Consider the following 18190-nt stretch of genomic DNA (forward strand, 5'->3'; position numbering starts at 1 on the left):
ATATTTTTGGCTTATGCCCTCCGGGCTGGAGACGGGCAGTTATAATGAGAAAGGATGGGCTTAATATTCTAATGACATGAAGTCACCGCTCTGGTGGTTTGCTTATTGGTGTCTTGTACGACCCGACGGGATCCAATACAAAAGACGCGTCAAATATTCTGTCTTTACTTCAAGGAACAAAGAGTGCCCATGAGAGTATTTGCATTCCAAGTGAGCCACCCAAAAAAAGCATGACAGAAATATAATTAAATGCACCAATTTATTTGTATTTTGGGTAAACATAACAATAATGTTATATCTTTAGAAACGTTCTTAAGGCAGGTATACAAGTCGTCATTGTACAGGGTATCAAAAGTAAAAAATATCCTTCAACGATCACAAAAGGCCAAATCATGCATGTCACCCTCAACGGCCGCACGTTGCCATTTAAGGATGCAGAGAGAAAGTAAAAAAAAAATTAAGAACTCATGTAGCACTTACATAACAGAAAGGTTCACAAGTCAATATGACTTAGTAGTCCCAATATGGTTCCCAAAATCAATTTATAAAATTTAATATTGTGGGATAATATACATTCTGCATTGCACTGAGATTATCTGTGACTCCTCTGCGCATTTAACAATCACTGGCATTTACCAAGGAGGTAGTTAATGTCGCACTTCCAACACAAAACAGTCACAGCAAGGAGTCCCTCATTTGCCTCGTTTGATATGATTTTTCCCCAGTCACAATACGCCATGTCAGATCTTGATTAAAAGTACCTTGATTTTGACATAACAGAACTCACGGGCCTCCAAAATTCATTTGACTGCAGCCAGAGGTATTTTAAATACTGATAACCTCACATTCATTACCCTTTACAAGCATTCATAAAAAAATAAAAAAAGCATGTCATGCTCATTAAATGAAACATCTTTCTTATTCAGCCAGCCCAACTTTTGTAAGGCTTTAGCATTGGTTTGTGGTTATTAGTACTGCTTTTAAATGAAGAGTGCATAAAAAAAATAGCGCCCAAATGCCATTCGGAAGACATTTGGTGGCATTAATACTAAGATTTAAGCAACTAAATTACAGCTGATTGCTAAAGTAGGGGGGAAAAAGCACAAGCTTATCCATGTTATCATAGTTTTGTTAGTCTCTTATCATCGTGGATGAAATGTTAAAAAAGAAGAAGAAAAAAAAGATAGCTTCCGCTATATGTGTGCCTCAATCAACAAATTGCTAACTTGCAAAGTTAAATAAAAGTCTCTGGAACCAAGCTTATCAGTTGGTCATCTAATATATAGATAGATATATATATATGTATATAAAAATACTGTTTTCTTGTTAGACCTTTGTTTTAATGTGCTGCAGTGGCTCTGTAAAAAAGTGTGACCATACGTAGCATTGAGCAGCAAGTGGTAGTTCCAGGAGGAAAGCAGCTTAACAGATGTTTGAACATTGAACTCACTATGCTGACGTTTGATTGACATTCGAAGGGGAGTCCCTGTCCGTCGGCGAGGGCTCCGTTTTGGGCTGGCGGTCTCTCGCTGCCGCCGCCGCCTCCTCCTCTTCCTCGGGATTCTTAATCTTGTGAACGATGATCCGGTGTCTGTTGAGGGACAGCGGCGACGTGAAGCACAGGCCGCAGTGAAGGCACTGGGGTGTATTTTCGGCGCTTTTATGAAGAACTATGTGATCCTGGAACTGGACGTCGTCGTCCGTGATGAATCTGCACTTGGAGCATTGGAAGCGTGCTTTCGGCCGTTTCGCCGGAGGATCCTCCAGGGAATTTGCCACGTCCTGACCGTCCTCCTCCATGCCCGCGGTTGGCGGTCCAGAATCCTGCGATGGAAAGATGTCTCAATAGTGATATTCCTGCTGACAGTTATTGCATAATAAATTGTTACCTTTCCCAGCACTTTTTTGCATTCCTGGATGGAGGTTTTCTGCATTTGGCCAAGGTCAGGAGTTTTGATTCCATGCATTAGACTGATGTGGTTCTTCATCATCACGCTGCTGGTAAATGTCGTCTTTCTGTCTGTGCAATACCTGAAGACAGTTTATTAAGATGGTTAACTTTGATACTATCAAATACAGTGGAACATCCTGTCAGACACAGCAAGTCATATACATTTAGGGAAAAATATAAATGGAAAAAAATGGTCCCACCGTACACCCAAAAAAGTGTTCATCTTTAAACTTATCTTACCAACAAGTGTACATTTTCTTCTTGCCGTCGCGGTGAGCGCGAATGTGTCTTCTTAGGCTCGTCGGGGAGTTGAACGACTGCTCGCACTGTCGGCAGGGGTAGCGCTTTAACGACTGAGGACAGGAAACTTGGGAGTGAATATTTAAACATCACTCATGAACACTATACGGTAAGTACTTCTGAAGGTTGTGAAGAAATACATTATAAATGACTTTATTGCTCGTGCTCAACCGCATGCAGTATTTGTTCAAGTTATTAGCTATACCTAATAAATGTGATGTGTTTGAGCAGGAAGATTAGATCATGGTTTTATAGTCGTCTAAGAGGGAAATGCTCACTATTTACTTTAACACGTCATTAAAACAAAAAACACAAGAACTGTTGGAAGCTTTGTAAAACTATATAAGCAAAATTACCGACATGTATCCCCAATTGAAGTTCTTTTTTTTCAAATTAGCATGATTGCAAAATCATGCAGTGTTCCCCCACGAAACTGCAGCTTTTTAAATACAGTAATTATTTATTTATTTTTTACAGAAATGTTTTAAATGTGCTGCTACATGGCAGTAAGATACAGAGCGTAGAGCATGAAGAAGAGCCAGAGAAGGTCCCCAGTAATAGTTGTTTTCCCCACAGAGTAGCTACAAGATATGCCTGTGAGTATTGTTTGCATGTTACTGCTCCCATCTGAAAAGTGCAGTTGTCTGAAGCGTTATAGCTACAGCAACACCTATGCTAATCTCAATTAGCTTGCCATGGCATTCCACAGTATATGTTAGCATTAAGCTAAAAGGCCTTGTAGACTAGATGACATGGTCGCGCTGAACATTTTAGAGTTTAAATATAAAGTATAATATATTAAAAAAATGCGTTTGGATGCAGTTTTTCTTGATAAACCATATATATTTCTCCTAAGCACCACGCGTACACTTTAGAGTGTGTTGTCTAATACAATGTGAAAGTTCATAGAGTGATGATAGCAAGTGGAGAAATTGGAAACTACTATTCAATGAAAAAAAAAAATTATTCAAAAAAACAGGCGAAGCAGATACAATTTTCTTAAGTGTATGTGTGCTGATAAAAAAAAAGAAAAAAGTTGTGTATCTAAAAAGTGAATGAATATAAATCATTCCTCACCTTCCCATGTTTGGACTTCAAGTGGGAAATGTAGAGATCTCGCTCAGGGAAACACTGAAGACACTCCCCACACGTCCACCCAGACGACTTCACCCGAAGACTGCCGTCCTTCTTTGCCTTTTTTCGGGGAGCCTCCGTGCGCTTCACCGGGTTGTGGATGGGAATGGCCTCCTGGTGCAAACTTTGTTTACTGTTCACCTCCGTCTCTGGTCTCGCCTCGCCTCCATGTACACTCTACGGAAACAGAAAAATACAAACACAGGGCATTTTACTTAAACTGTAGAAATCATGACCATTTTGATTTTGTTTTATCTTTTTTTTTTTTTTCAAGATACAAGCAGTCACTTTGTTGAAACAATCAAGGTGTACCTTGAAATGCTGCATCAACAGCTGCTTTTGAGAAAAGACCGAGTTGCATTCTGGACACTTAAACACGCAGGAGAGACGCTTGTTGGCGTCCTGATGAAAATGTTGGAAAAGTAACCACTTCTTTTGGAAAATGTCACCGCATGAGCACTTGAAGCTGAACCTGTGAAACAAAGAGACGTTTACTTCAAACTAGCGGAACTGGAAAAGGACAATGCAGCTTATAATGATGTGGTCACGAGGGTGCAACTTACTGAGGAGGGATTTTGGTCGCACTGTGTCTATTCTTTAAATGAGCTTCATAGCGGTCTGAATTTTTGAAGGCCACGGGGCAGGCGGAGCACTTGTAGAGAACCTCGCAGTGTTTCTCCTCAATGTGCGACTTTTGTCCTAGAAGGGTCTTGAAAACCACTTCGCAGTGAAGACACCTGCGGGGGAGAGAATGTCAGGGTGAAAGTGGGGTCAGGGTGGAGCCATCTGTGAACAGTTAACGAACCGCAGTCTGTCCTGGCCCAAAACTCATCTAACGCAGGCCTCAACTCTGGCAAGGCACAAGCAATCGTCTCGGTTCTCACGCTAACTTACTTGTACCAGGCTTTGCGTGCATAGTGGAGACAGTTTTCCCTGACGTGCTTCTGAATGTCAGCAGAGAGGCCCAGGGCGCCGCACTCGGGGCAGCAATAAGGGGGTTTGAGTGCGTGGATGCGCTGGTGGGCTTTCAAGCTGCACTTGTTGGGGAGCAACATGGAGCAAAGCTTGCAAACCTTTTGGAAGACATGGGAGGGGGAAAAGTAGGACATTAGAATTCAGTAAAAACAAAACAAAAATAAACATTTCATTTGAAACTATTGGCTAATGTGAACAGGCTGTAATAATAAATAAATACATTTGAGCATACATGAGTTGACAATCTTCAATGAATAGAAAAACACACGGTACCAACATGTTTCATTTATAAGATTTGCTTACAACTGCGATAATCACATGGGGTTCATTTGCTTTTAACTCATTCACTCCCAGCCATTTTCACTGAAGCAACCTCCTTCGCTCCTGGTTGTTTCTTTCACTGTATTTTGACTGATTTTGTAAGGCCCACAGAATATCGTGTTCTATTGCTATAGAAACATGGAAAGATTAGACTCTCTTCTTTCGTCAGGAAAAAAAAGTATATTTACATCTGTTTCCGTTTTGCAGAAATTAGCATTAGAATATAGCTACGTTTCATCATTATTCACAAATCTGTTTCAAACTAGGGGGGAACAGCTCGTTTCCCAGCTTGATTTCTTATACTCTGCTGCCACCTGCTGGCCGTCTTTCTAATAACTACAATTGCTTCATGCATGCTTCAGTCCAGAGGCTGCATCAAAGCCTTCTGTATGCTATAGCATAAAAAAAAACTTAGCTACCTCTGGCTCAAAGCGTAACTGCAGTATCTGTGTCAGGCTCGTTCATGGTGCGCGTGCGAGTACGTGCATGATCTTAAAGCAACAGCCACAGTTGACAAAAATACATTACTTCAAATGAGGTAAGAAAAACTCCGCCCCTCCTTTCCCCAAAGAAACTGAGTGTGAGGGTCCGCACACTCGACTATAAAGGGAAGATAAAAGCTAGATTAAAACAGTCATTTGTGGAATATATGTAATGCAGCAAAATCCTGCCATTTTGATCTATCTCAGGGGGCAGGCCACTTTCCACTTGCTGTCGACTGAAGATGACATCACAGTTGCTCAGTGCACAGGCAACGACCAATCACAGCTCACCTGTTTTCTGAAGGTCAGCTGTGATTGGTTGTTACCTGAGACCTGCGCATTTGTGATGTCATTTTCACTCGACAGCAAGTGGCAAAATGGCCGCCTTCTGATATTGATAAAAAAAACTGCTGGATCTTGCTGCTTAACTCATATTCCACTAATGCAATATTAACCAAAATACCGTATTTAGACTAGTGGGGCTGCATAGAACATATTATTGTCAAGAAATTTGGGGGGGGGGGGGGTGACTTCCCCTTTAAAAGTTCATAATGCAAAAAGAGTCTACCCACCAATCCTCGCTTATCCTCTGGCATAGACTGATAATGGCCAGCGAGTGCTCGGTGGTCGGACATTTGCTTGTTGCACTCCAAGCACCACAATTTGTGGTGGGTGACGTTGTCTGGATAGAGAGCCATGACGGGCTGACTTTTAAGCGAGCGTGACGATGCGGCACGAGAGTCCGTTTGGAGTGGTTCCGTACTGAGAGGTACGAACATGTGCGCCTCGGCGATGGGTTTCATGTGAAGCTGCGTGCACTGCATCACCGCGCCGTTGTTCTTGTGCTCCCTGGCGTGCGCCAGCAGGGCGCACTTGTTGAAGAACACCATGGTCTTGGCGCAGTGCGTGCATCCCACCTCGATGTGGACGCTCCTCCGGCTGTAATGGAACGCGAGGCTGCGCTCGACCCCGAACGAGTCCCCGCACTCGAGGCAGCGGTAGCCTCGTGCCGGGAGGCGGATGTCGCTTTCGGGTGGGGGGTTGAGGTCGGGCACGTACGTCGGCACGGGGTTGGTCTTGTTCAGCAGCCTGTTAAGGGTGCCCGCCGCTGTGTTAGGGATGGACGTTCGTGGCCACGTTTTGATCTGATGCACTAAAGGGACGGTGCTGCACACATTTGAGGAGAGCGTGTGCTGGCTGGATTGATGCGAGGCGGAGCGGGCGGTCACAGAGGCGGCGACGCTGTGAGGGACGAGGTTCAGACTTGCAAGGTGTGCTGCTTTGGGAAGGAAGCTAGCACTTCCTGTATGTCCTTTAGTAGAAGATATTTTCTTTTGCGTATGTGCCCGAGGTGCAGCTGATCTTTTGACAGGTGAATTCTGGAACACTGTCTTGGAGTTTTCCTCCGATTTGCTGTTCAAGACTTTGGGTGAATACGATCCATCTTCACTTAAACTCTGCGAGGGCGACGACTCGTAAACTGAATGGACGTCGTCCGTTTCGGAATCGGGCAGCACGCTGGTCACGGTACGCTTCACCTGCCCACTGATGGTTTTGATGGTCTTTATTCGGACCTTGGGTACGACCGGGGGCGACCCACCAGCCTTGCTGCTGCTGCTGTCGCTGCAGATGCTCACGGGGCTGTCGGGAGGCTTCATGAGGCGCTTCACCGCTTCGAGTGGGCTCATGGGACTACGAGGGGATATGGGCACCTTGGGGCTGTATTTCATGCAGTCACTATGCATTGCTGGAGACTCTCTTGGACTCTTTGTTTGCTCGCTGGGGTCCTTTCTAGTATTGAGAGCCACCAGAGCCTCAAGGCAAGATGGCACTTTGGAAGTGTACGGCTTTATTTGAGAAAATGAGTCAGGGCCATCCACTGAGTTTCCCAAATTGCAGATAGTCTCACTTAAGATCTTGTTACTGCTCAGATGAAGAAAGTCACTGTGCGCTCTTGTCATTTGATTACTGACACCGTTTTTAGACAGCTCCTCAGTTCTTCTCCCGGGCGACTCATTGTCCTTCTGGAGCTCATCGAAAATACAAAGCTCCATCTTTTGTGGATTATCTGCTGCTGAGGGTTCCAGTAAATTGGATTCTTCCGGGAAACATGATCTCTCTTGTTTGGGGTGCGCATTTTCTCTCCTGTCATCACGCTCAGGACTGGAAATGGGACTAGAGTGAGAGTGTGACGGGGAAAAAAGTGGCGTTGCATCAGGTTTGTGTTGAAATGGTGCTTTTCCAAGAAATTTACTTGAAAATTCCCCATTCAGAGCAGAGACAAATGATTTACTGAAAACATTGTTTGCTGCCTCACCAGATCCCTGTCCATTAAATCCATTTTGCAGAACTTGTCCTGAGTGGAGCCCGTTTCCAAAACCTTCCAACTCCTGGTGATGTGTGTTTTTCACAATCACACTCACAGCAGGAATGTCCGCTGTCGGAACTGCTGCATCACTCCGTAAACTGTCGTTGGCAGGTATTCCTGGGTGTTTTAGATGCGCCTCATCATTCCCATCCTGGATGGGCTCTTTGGCATCCAACCCAGTGGCATCTGGGATGTCAAAGGCAGCCAGAAGATCATCAAAATCCGGGGTTTTCATGTCACCCATGTCGGCGCGACTCGTAAACCTGCACAGGACATATAATGAGTGCAATGAATCCAGCAAATGCACCAACTAAAGTTGCACACAGCAGGTGAAAGTTTAACAGATGTTAACTGAGATATTTCGTTTTAACTCGAGCGACATTAGTTTTGCTATCTCGTTAACAAGCTAAATTGAAGGACTACTAAACTTATATATACCCTGTAGCCACAAAAATAAATTGACATTTCATACAGTCCAATACGTTCAAATCATTGGTCAATATTACACTGCACGAATATCTGTATGAAACACACGTACAATGTTTTGACGTTAGCAGCTAGTCGATAAGCTAACTTAGCCGCGTCGCTACACTACGGATGCGAGTAAGCACGTTAGCACGAGGCTAGCCGCGTAAATCACAACGAGCAACCGATGAGACATCTTACCATTTGACCCGGGTATGCTAAACAGTTCTTTAAACTACTGGGACGCCCCGATGGAGTATTGCATTTAGACCACGTTAGCCAACGTGTGCTAGGTTATAGCAAAGCTAAGTGGCTAGCCTAGCTAGCGACAATTTGGGCTTCTTTTTTTTTTCTCTGAAAGCGTTTGTATTTTCCCCGAGGTTGGTCTCGCAGGCTAGAGGCGTCGCCATAGTTACCAGCCATTTAAGTGTTTCATTTTTATTATCTAAAAACAATACTCAAGTTTTCTGGTGGTTAAATAACTACACGGAGGTAGGAATTGTCCATTGTAAAATTGGGATTAGGATATTCTCGTCATGTAATTTTCCCACTGTAAACAAAATAAATGGTCATTTTAGATAAACACAATGGTTCTCAAACCTTTTACACCATGTACTAGCTAAAAACACAAACAAGCAAGTACAAAAATAAAAATAATATAAACGTCTCCACGTACCACCATGACCGACATAGAGTAGCAGTAGTACAAAAATAAAGTTGCATTTCAATACATTTAAATATCATTTAAAAGTTCAGTTCAATTTAAAATATGAAACATTATTGTTTATTTGTCCATTCTTAGGCTAGTTCTTTCCTAATTTCTAGATTAAAAGAGTTTTATTGTATGTTATATTATTATTCCAATTCCTTGGGATGGTGAATTTTGTTTTTGTTATAAGCTATATTAATCAAAATTAAAATAAATAGTTTCACTTTTTGGATTAAAAACGACCAAAATAAATTCCACGATATTCAAATTTATTCAGAGACACTTGAACATTAATGATTGTGAATAGTGCCTCATGCTAATTAATGTAGCTGTTTTAGTAAGTAAATTAATTTTCAATTCCATTGACAACACAATCAAACTGTCAACCAAGTGCACACATTTGTATAAACTGTTGTCAGTTATTGTATCTATACCTGTAGATCGTTGCATCGCAATATAATTTTTTATACAGACAGTGCCCTACTATGTTTTGAACCCTTATACCCTCACAGTGATCATCTTCACCAGTCCTTCTGGACCATGGACCAGCACCGTTTTACAAGAGGCCATATTAGGTGGGACACTTGCAGGAAGGAGATGAGCAAAGTTCAGCCATTAAAAGCAATCATGAATCCTTCCTGTGGTAAATATCAGTCCAGATTGCACTTTATATTACATCTAATGGAGGTGTTTTATGCAGATGATATTTGATTAGATGTTTTATTATGTTATAAACACTTGGAAGACTTTCAAATCAGAAAATATATTCTACCTTATTAATATTCCTTCAACCCTCTTGTTATATTGTAGTGTATCTGGTTTGTCTTATATTCCTCTCTTTCTTCTTTATAATGATCCTTAAATTCATATTTTTTGAAGAACTCAACACGCAGTGGGGCACACTGAGCCATTGCTGACATTCCCAAGAAACAAACATACCAGGAGCGTTTAATGATGGTTCTCTTTGTGTTATACACTGTACGGTTAATGTTCAAATGTAAGAATCACTGGTGCACAATATTGACATTTTCACTTCTGACACAATTCTTGCCCAAAGATCTTTTACTGTGTGTGTTTATATCCAGGTAGGAGGAAAGCATTTGAATATGAGGTCCATTAAAGCCTTTTATGACTTCATCCACGCCTTTGCCATGTTCCTCCAGGGCTGATGGGAGCAGCACGTAATGTGTCTCTACGTTAATGATAAGATGTTTTGTGGAGGGCAGGCTATATTTCCCTGCAGTGCATTGGGCAGCGCAGCATTTGGCGACTGAGTCGAGGAGCGCACACAATGAGTAAGCTATTAGCTCTGCTTTTCCTTCCACCTGTTGTTTTCTTGTCTCGTGTTTATTCCGCTTGGGTTTGAAACTAAAGGAAAAATACATTCATTAAAAAAATAATAATTTGGGTTTATTACATGGTGGGCTTGCAAAATGCAACTTGTTTGTCAATCAGGCGTTTCTGAATGTTAAAGCTCGCACAAAAGGGAAGGTTGTTTGTGTTTTGCAGATGACAAAAATAGTTCGAACCTCAAGAATGGAAGCCTTCCCAATGGAAAGGGAGTGTACAACCACGCATTTGAAATGGAGGTATGTGATGCGGTTCATTTTTGGAGGAGAAGAGACAACAGGTTTTATTATTAGTTAACAAAATGTTCTTAGGAGGACATCACAGCTGATACTATTAACACCGACGAGCAACCAGAGCGCTCTAAAAGGGGACTGGGATCATATATAAGGTATGTCTGGTTCATTCTGGTGCACCACATTGTGTCTTTGTATTGCTCTACTTCTTTATACACTCCACCATAACCATAAGCATATTTATCAACATATTTGGATGCATTCAAATGCATTAATCGCAGAAAAAAAAGTAGTGATGCACAAACAGCAGCATAAACCTGTCAAGGTTTAAATACAGTTAAGCTTCATCCAGACATTTCACCCCAAAACGGAATACTTTTTGTGAGGAGTCTATGTGTGACTAAGAAAATGATCAATAAATGCGCAATGGAGTCCTAATCAGATTTTTTTGTGTTCTTTAGCCAAATAGCCACGCCGATTAACGTAGCTGAGGAATACTTGAAGGATCATTCCAAAACCTTCAAGTACGCATTGCTGGGAATACTCGGAGCAGGTACTGTAAACAACAGCGGCTCTTAAAGTACCATCATAGAGATCAACAGAAACAGAATTCAAATTTTCATCAATAGAATGAATGCAAGGTTTAATTAGCAAATATACTGTATTTATTTATTTATGTATTTATTTAGTGTCAACCCAAAAATATTCTATATAATAATATGTTCTATGCAACTTCTCTAGTTTAAACACGGCACCCTGATTACTATTACGTTATAAATTAAGCAACAACATCCAGCTGTTTTTATCCATCTCAGGGGACGGCCATTTTGCCATTTGTTGTCGACTGAACAGGTAGCTCAGGGCTCAGGTAACGACCGATCACAGCTCACCTGTTTGCTGAGTTTGGTCATGTGACGTTTGCAAGCTGAGCCATTATTGGTCGTTACCCGGACAACTGTGATGTCATTTTCACATAACAGTAAGTGGCAAAATGGCCGCCTCGTGAGATGGATAAAAACAGGTGGCGTTTGCTGTTTAATTCATATTCCGCAACATCAATCAGAATTGCTTTTTAGATACATGAAAAGTTGAAGTGACAAAGCCACCGATTTGTTTGCATTGCTGTAATCTGATTAATGATTTACTGATTTATGTTTACGCCACACACATAGTCAACGCTTCAGACTGCAAGTCAAAGTGTTAAGTAAGTTAACAAATAATTGTAGTATAAAAATCTTTCATATTAATTAAAGGGGAAGTCAACCATTTTATATGTTCTATGCAGCCCCACTGGTCTAAAAATTATATTCTGGTTAACAGTGCGTTATTGGAATATGATTTAAGTAGCAAAATCCAGCTGTTTTTATCCATCTCAGGGGGCGGCCATTTTGCCACTTGCTGTCGACTGAAGGTGACATCAATGTTGCTCAGTTCTCAGGTGATCACAGCTCACCTGTTTTCTGAAGCTGAGCTGTGATTAGTTGTTAACCTGAGACCTGAGCAACATTGACGTCACCTTGAGTCGACAGCAAGTGGCAAAATGGCCGCCCCCTGAAATGGATAAAAACAGCTGGATTTTGCTTCATAACTCTTATTCCACAAATGTTATATTAATCAGAACGTCATGTTTAGACTATGAGGTCACATATAACATATTATTGTCAAAAACATGTTTAAGATTGATTTCCACTTTAATGAATAAAACATTGTAGTATAATTAATCTTATGTTGTTTGTTGTAATACAGATTAATTTATTGCTTGTGTTTGTTATAAAAAAATACATTCGTTGAGAACCTTGAAAAACAATCACGTGTGAATCAGTGACTAACATGTCAGATTTGTCATCAGTTACTTATTTGAAACTCTAATGTGTGTGTGTGTTTTATTTTCTCTCTCTGTAGGTTATTTGGCGTACTTTATTGCGGCCTGTGTTTTGGATTTCCAGCGGGCCACCGCCCTGGTGGTCATCACCTGTTTGGCTGTTGTGTCCAAGTCCTACGACCTGGTGAAGAAGTACAAGGGAGAGAGCATTAGTCAGTGTTTTAGCCCTGTCGTGCAATGTTTCAAGTCCAACTTAAGATGGCTCAAATGGTGAGCGGATGTTCTGATGAGCTGGGCTGAACCTTTACAAAGGAGTCCAAATGATGACGCAAACGTGTGTATCTCAGGGTCTTCATCGTCATTGTTGTGGTCCTGCTGGTGCTGTGGCTCGTGCTCGACACCGCAAAGCGTCAAGAGCAGCTTATTTCCTTCGGAGGTGTATGCATGTTCGTCCTGATCATGTTTCTCTGCTCAGCCAAAAGAACAGCGGTGAGGTTTTTTTATTATTATTTTTTATGGATAATTACCGTGGCGACCGTTTCGAAATGTGCCTTATCTCGACACTTATCTCTCGTGTTTTGCTGAGACTTTGGATACCGCTCGGTTTTGCAGAGTTGCTTCCCTTGGAAAAAACACGACGTTTTATGGCGGCTTCTTGAAAGATAGCGCGATAGCTACCACCTGTGCGATAAAAAAGTGTGACGTTGTCTGTTCTCTTTTAGGTGACTTGGCGGCCTGTGTTTTGGGGCCTCGGCTTGCAGTTCTGCATCGGACTTTTTGTCATCAGAACCAAACCTGGGCTCATAGCTTTCCAATGGCTCGGACGACAAGTGCAGGTGCATTGAGTTTTACAAGCTTTCATTGAATCGATTATCAGTGGTACGCTGCTTCCCTCTAGTGGTATGCTAAAGAACAGTTCAGTTGTGCTATACATTTGCATTTAATTTGGAATGAAACAATAATATTGAATTTAATATGCATTTTCCTTTGCAAAATCTTGTGTTTTTATTGGGGAGGCTTGGATCTATTAATGGCATGTCTCACTATTGTACGATTAAAATGAAGTAAAAAATACTCTCCCTTTAAGGATAGCGGACGCGACAGACAGATAAGCCTATCTACTGTATATGTGTCTTGTCACCTTTGAAAATAACATGTTAAAAAACAGCATTCCTGCCTGATGGGTTAAACTGCCTGTTATTGAACCAGTACAGGCCTTATCTTACGCTCCGTAACAATCTTGTTTAAGTGTTTGGATCACATGCTTATCTTTAAGGGTGCTTTATATGCTGTCCAAGCTCATGCTTAGGTCATTCGAGGGTTTTCATGCAGATGACTGTTCTGATAATAATTTATTTTAGGGCTGAGTTCCGCTCACTATCTGAGTTGCTGTTGCGCGTCCCGTGACTCATAATTGGAAATGATAAATTGTGGGGTTTTAACACCACAGGTTATTATCATTATACAATCATGTTTGTCTTGTATATTTCAGACTTTCCTGGACTACACCAAAGCAGGATCATTATTTGTTTTTGGGGATTTGATCAACGACATATTTGCCTTCCAAGTGAGTGGCCGTGCAGATGATGTGCAATGTGATGGCTTGTACACATGGATAAGAAAGCATGAATCCAGCTGATGAATCTAACATGCGATATTAACATGTGTTTCCACTGCCGTCTTTCTCAGGCTATGCCAATCGTCGTGTTCTTTAGCAGCGTGATGTCCGTGCTTTACTTTATGGGCTTAATGCAGTGGCTCATCCTGAAGGTAAACATCTACCTTGTATTACAGGTTGGCAAAGGTTACGTATGGAGGAACAAAACAAAAATTAATTAATTAATTAAAACAAATGTAAAAAAAATATAATAAACAAATACAAATAATGAATATAAATGGAAATCAATTTTTTATAAAAAAAAAAAAATGGAAATCAAAACAACATATACACGGACAAATAATAATGAATAAAACATAAAAAAACAAGATACATTTTTTTTTAAATAAATGGAAATAAATACAAAAATAAACATACATAGAATTAAATATCAATCAATAAATAAAAACGCTCTGCTCTCATATTTATATATTTGATGCTGCAGACAAGGTCAGCATTAAATGCGCAAGGAAATTTTATTCAAAGGAAGAGGCGGTCCTAAGTGTGTCTGGGTTGAACGTCAATGCAAAATTGCTTCGGCAAACAAGAAAGTCTCGATGGCTTGCATGGAGAACTTGCAACTTAAATGTCTAGTTGATCGACAACGTCACATAAGTTCCTGTAAACAACAGGATCCATTGCTTTGTAAGTGTGAATCCTCAGTTGTTGCTGTGGCACGGGCATAGTCTGATATAGACTGCCATGTCAATCAACCAGTAGGTGAATAGTTCGTCCCCTCGGGCAGAGCATTTCTATATACTGAATGATAATTAATTATTATTATTTTTAAAATTTTGTATTCATTTTTACATTTATATTATTTGTTGTTTATATTTCAATGTATATAATTTTTTTGTATAAAATTTTTAAACTATATTTTTATATCCATTTTTTGCTCTTATTTATTTAGCCAGTTTTGGTCCTCCATAGTGCAAATCGCGAGTTCTAATCATCATCAGATTTATTATAATGATTTATTTTTTTTTGCCCATGCAGATCTCATGGATTATGCAGGTAACAATGGGAACCTCTCCCACGGAAACCTTGAGTGTAGCAGGCAATATATTTGTTGGCCAGGTAATCTTGACAATCCCTGTTCTGTGATTTTACAGCATTAAAAGTGTTGTTTGGGGTTTTCTACAGTCATTCACCCAGCTTGTTTGTTAATTTTTTCTCTTGTGTATGTGTGTGCATCAGTCAGAGGCGCCGCTGCTGATTCGGCCCTATTTAAAGGACATGACCAAATCTGAGATCCATGCTGTTATGACTGGAGGATTTGCCACAATTGCAGGCAGCGTCATGGGAGCATTCATCTCTTTTGGGGTAAAAAGACAATGTAACGCTAGATCTCCACATTTTAGTCCTTATTTTTTGCATGTTTTCAGCATTTATATACTGTATAATGTATTAGGAAACAAATCTCTGAATCCACTTTTACAGAGTTGTAAAAGGCTCTATGGGGAGATTAGACATAGAGGCTAAAATCTGATTGGACAAAAGCATTGAACATACAGACTACAGACATACAGACTACGAAATGAAGAGGAAAAAAAATGTCGGGAATAAATGATTACCTATTGAGATCCTATGCAAAATCAGTTTAGTGAACTCCTGCCGTTTTATGTTGCAGATCGACGCGTCCTCCTTGATATCAGCCTCGGTCATGGCTGCTCCATGTGCGCTCGCTTTCTCCAAGCTGTCCTTCCCAGAGACGGAAGAGAGCCCCTTAAAGACAGAGGAGTCTATCAAAGTGGCTTGTGGGTGTGTATGCATCATGCAGTTACGTACTTTATGTCTGCTCATTTGTGCTCGTTAACATTTCTCAATACCCCTTAGAGAAGAGCGGAACATTCTGGAGGCAGCCAGCAGCGGAGCGTCAGCCTCCATCGTTTTGGTTGCCAACATCATAGCGAACCTCATCGCCTTCCTCGCCATCCTCGCTTTCATTAACGAAGCTTTGAGCTGGTTGGGAGGCATGGTGGGATACCCCGATGTCACCTTTGAGGTATTGTGATTGCGTGATTGAAAAACACCAATACACCAGATTATTAGGTACGCCTGCTAAAGGGCTTCAATTCAACTTGTGTGTTAAAAATCTTGCCTGTGTTCCAGTTATTTTGTTCGTACATTTTCATGCCCCTGGCCTTCATGATGGGAGTGCCGTTCGAGGAGAGTTTTACCGTCGCCGAGCTGATTGGCACCAAGCTTTTCCTCAATGAATTTGTGGCCTATGAGAGATTAGCCTCACTGACGAGCAACAGAGTCAATGGACTGGATGCAGTAATTGGCGGGGAAAGACAGTGGATTTCAGTGAGTACTTACATTTTTTTGTTACAACCCTAATTTCCAGTGTCTGTTATTCTGGTACAAACGTCTTATTCTTTCAGGTCCGATCCGAAATAATCACCACCTACGCTCTTTGCGGCTTTGCCAATTTCAGTTCTCTTGGCATCATGATTGGTGCCCTAAGTGAGTAGTATCCCATCCCATTATCTTTTTTTTTATTTTTATTTTTTAAATCATGCACCAGCATATTGTCGCTGTACTGATGTTTGACACAGAGCATTTTCTCTTATCAAAGCCTCTGTATGCCCATCTAGAAGAGGTGATGTCTCATCTCTGGTGGTGCGAGCCTTGATCACAGCCACGTGCGTCTCGCTTGTCAATGCTTGCATCGCGGGTAGGTTCCATTTCGCCTTTTTAAGAAATCATCCTCCTGCGCATTGCGCTTACCTTTTTTGATCTTCTTCCAAGGGATCCTATTTGTTCCTCCGCTCGACTGTGTGAAGTTGATCAGCGAATCTGTTTTCAACAACACGGTCGGAGTGAACGTCCAGACCTGCTGCAATGAACTCTTTGGAAGGTAGGCCTCAACTTTCGACCCCCCCCCAAAAATAAAATAAAAATAAATTTATATATATTATTATTATTATTATTTTTGTTTATTTTTTTATTTTTTTTGATTGCCTTGGGTCAAGCAGAGGTGGCAAATCCTTTAGCCCCTGGTGCTAGCTAGCTAGCTCCCTAGCAGGTAAACGAGCAACATGGGAGCTAGCTAGGGAGCTAGCTAACTAGCACCTGAGGCTAAAGCCAAACTGTGGCAGGGTTTTTACTTTCTGGACCTGGATTTGCCACCTGTGTTTGGGTGCATATTTGTACCTTATTGTTTTTATATTGTAAGTGTGTTTTTTGTTTGTCTATATCTGGACATTAAGTCTATGTTAAAACAATTCAATTCACTATATTAAGATGTACCCTTAGACGACAGACCCAGCAATTAATCATGGTATGGTGTCTATTCGAGTGGAGACCATGTACTGACTTGTCATGTGATTTCTTTTCCAGTGCTTTCAACAACGGGAGTAGTATCTCATTCGAGGGTTCGTGGAGCACGGTTAAAAACGCCACCGTTTATTTGGCCAAATGCTGTCAGTGCTGCGGTGTCTCTCAAGAGGCACTTTGTTTGTAAAGGAAGACTATATCGGTATCCTTGTATTGTAGTTCGGTTACACGAGTTGACACGTCTGTACAAATGTAAAGACTATGCTGGGAAAAGACAATATTTTCATAAGGTTTTTTTTCTTTATTTCTTCTTTTTTTTAGCTTTCTCTATTGGCACGTGAAGTACCTACAGTGGATGTAAAAAGTCTACACACACAGTTGGAAATAATAGTGTTAGCACAAAACCTTCAGGCTTCTGCTAGAAAGCAACAACAACAAAAAAAGTCAGGAAAAGCCTTGTCGAAATTCTAAAATTTATTTGGGGTAATTCAGTGTGTGCCTTTTAACATGAGTTTGACTGTGAATGATTAATTCTGACCAGAGGATGTGCACACTTGTGCAACCACATCAGTTATTTATTTTTACTTCCCCTCTCAAAAATATATATTAAAAAAAAACAATTGAGTTGTACAGTTAACGTTAATAGTGGAAAAAGTCTTGAATTGGTCTATCTTGGTGTCTTTCTTTTATATCACCAAAAAATGTGTCACTTGAACATTGTAGACTCTTTACATACACGTAACATCTTTACAGTATATAGGCAATCGTAGATATTGCCTGTATAAGTCAAATATTCAGTAGGATAGTGTGCTACATGAATACTAGAACTATGGCTATGAATATGTTGTTTTTGTTTTGTTTTTAAAGACCCACTCCCCAAAGTGTATTACAGACTGTAGTATGTTTTAAGATAGATGCACAGTAACTGCCATGTATTATATTGTAAATGAATTAAGAAGTTGACTTTTATTGTGTGTTGAATGTTAAAAGAAAAAATACCTCAGGAAACCTTCAGGCATCAGCTGTTTGATGAATGTAAATAGCCCAAAATTCAATTCATAATTATTGAATGGATTACTATGCAAATGGTTGTACTGTATAAACAAATAAAAGACCCATGTATACTGAAATATGAATCCTA

General features: G+C 40.7%; 2 protein-coding genes across 7 annotated transcripts; one reads left to right on the forward strand and one right to left on the reverse strand.

Annotated features, from left to right (window-relative positions):
- Positions 1-240: 240 nt before the first annotated feature.
- On the reverse strand, positions 241-8415 carry znf592 (zinc finger protein 592). Of its 2 annotated transcripts, none has more exons than XM_086073349.1 (9): positions 8198-8415; positions 5736-7794; positions 4280-4458; positions 3949-4122; positions 3698-3857; positions 3329-3562; positions 2192-2304; positions 1890-2031; positions 241-1824 (listed from the first exon to the last, which is right to left on the reverse strand). In XM_086073349.1, exons 2-9 carry the CDS (start codon positions 7773-7775, stop codon positions 1450-1452), a joined length of 3417 nt encoding a protein of 1138 aa, XP_085929475.1. In that variant the 5' UTR covers positions 7776-7794; positions 8198-8415; the 3' UTR covers positions 241-1449. The 2 variants fall into 2 exon arrangements, with proteins under 2 accessions (XP_085929475.1, XP_085929476.1); XM_086073350.1 differs by lacking the exon at positions 8198-8415 and having other exon boundaries at positions 5736-7338; positions 7481-7607.
- On the forward strand, positions 8019-18166 carry slc28a1 (solute carrier family 28 member 1). 5 transcript variants are annotated; one of them, XM_086073354.1, is made up of 21 exons: positions 8019-8209; positions 9218-9348; positions 9585-9702; positions 9869-10000; positions 10215-10294; positions 10367-10443; positions 10750-10841; positions 12191-12380; positions 12458-12599; positions 12833-12946; positions 13603-13677; positions 13800-13880; positions 14764-14844; positions 14965-15090; positions 15398-15528; positions 15604-15772; positions 15880-16077; positions 16155-16236; positions 16349-16447; positions 16522-16630; positions 17113-18166. In XM_086073354.1, exons 4-21 carry the CDS (start codon positions 9997-9999, stop codon positions 17234-17236), a joined length of 1974 nt encoding a protein of 657 aa, XP_085929480.1. In that variant the 5' UTR covers positions 8019-8209; positions 9218-9348; positions 9585-9702; positions 9869-9996; the 3' UTR covers positions 17237-18166. The 5 variants fall into 5 exon arrangements, with proteins under 5 accessions (XP_085929480.1, XP_085929477.1, XP_085929482.1 ...); XM_086073351.1 differs by lacking the exon at positions 9585-9702; XM_086073352.1 differs by lacking the exons at positions 8019-8209; positions 9585-9702 and adding an exon at positions 8231-8488.
- The last annotated feature ends 24 nt before the right edge of the window (positions 18167-18190 follow it).

This window comes from Leptonotus elevatus, chromosome 4 (assembly GCF_054856555.1).
Source record: "Leptonotus elevatus isolate MCC_2025b chromosome 4, RoL_Lele_1.0, whole genome shotgun sequence".
NCBI lineage: Eukaryota > Metazoa > Chordata > Actinopteri > Syngnathiformes > Syngnathidae > Leptonotus > Leptonotus elevatus.

What these genes read in the sequence shown, in the direction of transcription:
- slc28a1 (XM_086073354.1), top strand. An exon ending in GGACTGGGATCATATATAAG is followed by an intron (nt 10,444 to 10,749) that starts GTATGTCTGGTT and finishes TGTGTTCTTTAG; the next exon opens with CCAAATAGCCACGCCGATTA. An exon ending in AACTTAAGATGGCTCAAATG is followed by an intron (nt 12,381 to 12,457) that starts GTGAGCGGATGT and finishes TGTGTATCTCAG; the next exon opens with GGTCTTCATCGTCATTGTTG.
- znf592 (XM_086073349.1), bottom strand. Translation starts at nt 7,775, where the DNA reads ATGGGTGACATGAAAACCCCGGATTTTGATGATCTTCTGGCTGCCTTT. An exon ending in TGTTGATGCAGCATTTCAAG is followed by an intron (nt 3,563 to 3,697) that starts GTACACCTTGAT and finishes CTGTTTCCGTAG; the next exon opens with AGTGTACATGGAGGCGAGGC. An exon ending in AAGAAAATGTACACTTGTTG is followed by an intron (nt 2,032 to 2,191) that starts GTAAGATAAGTT and finishes AACTGTCTTCAG; the next exon opens with GTATTGCACAGACAGAAAGA.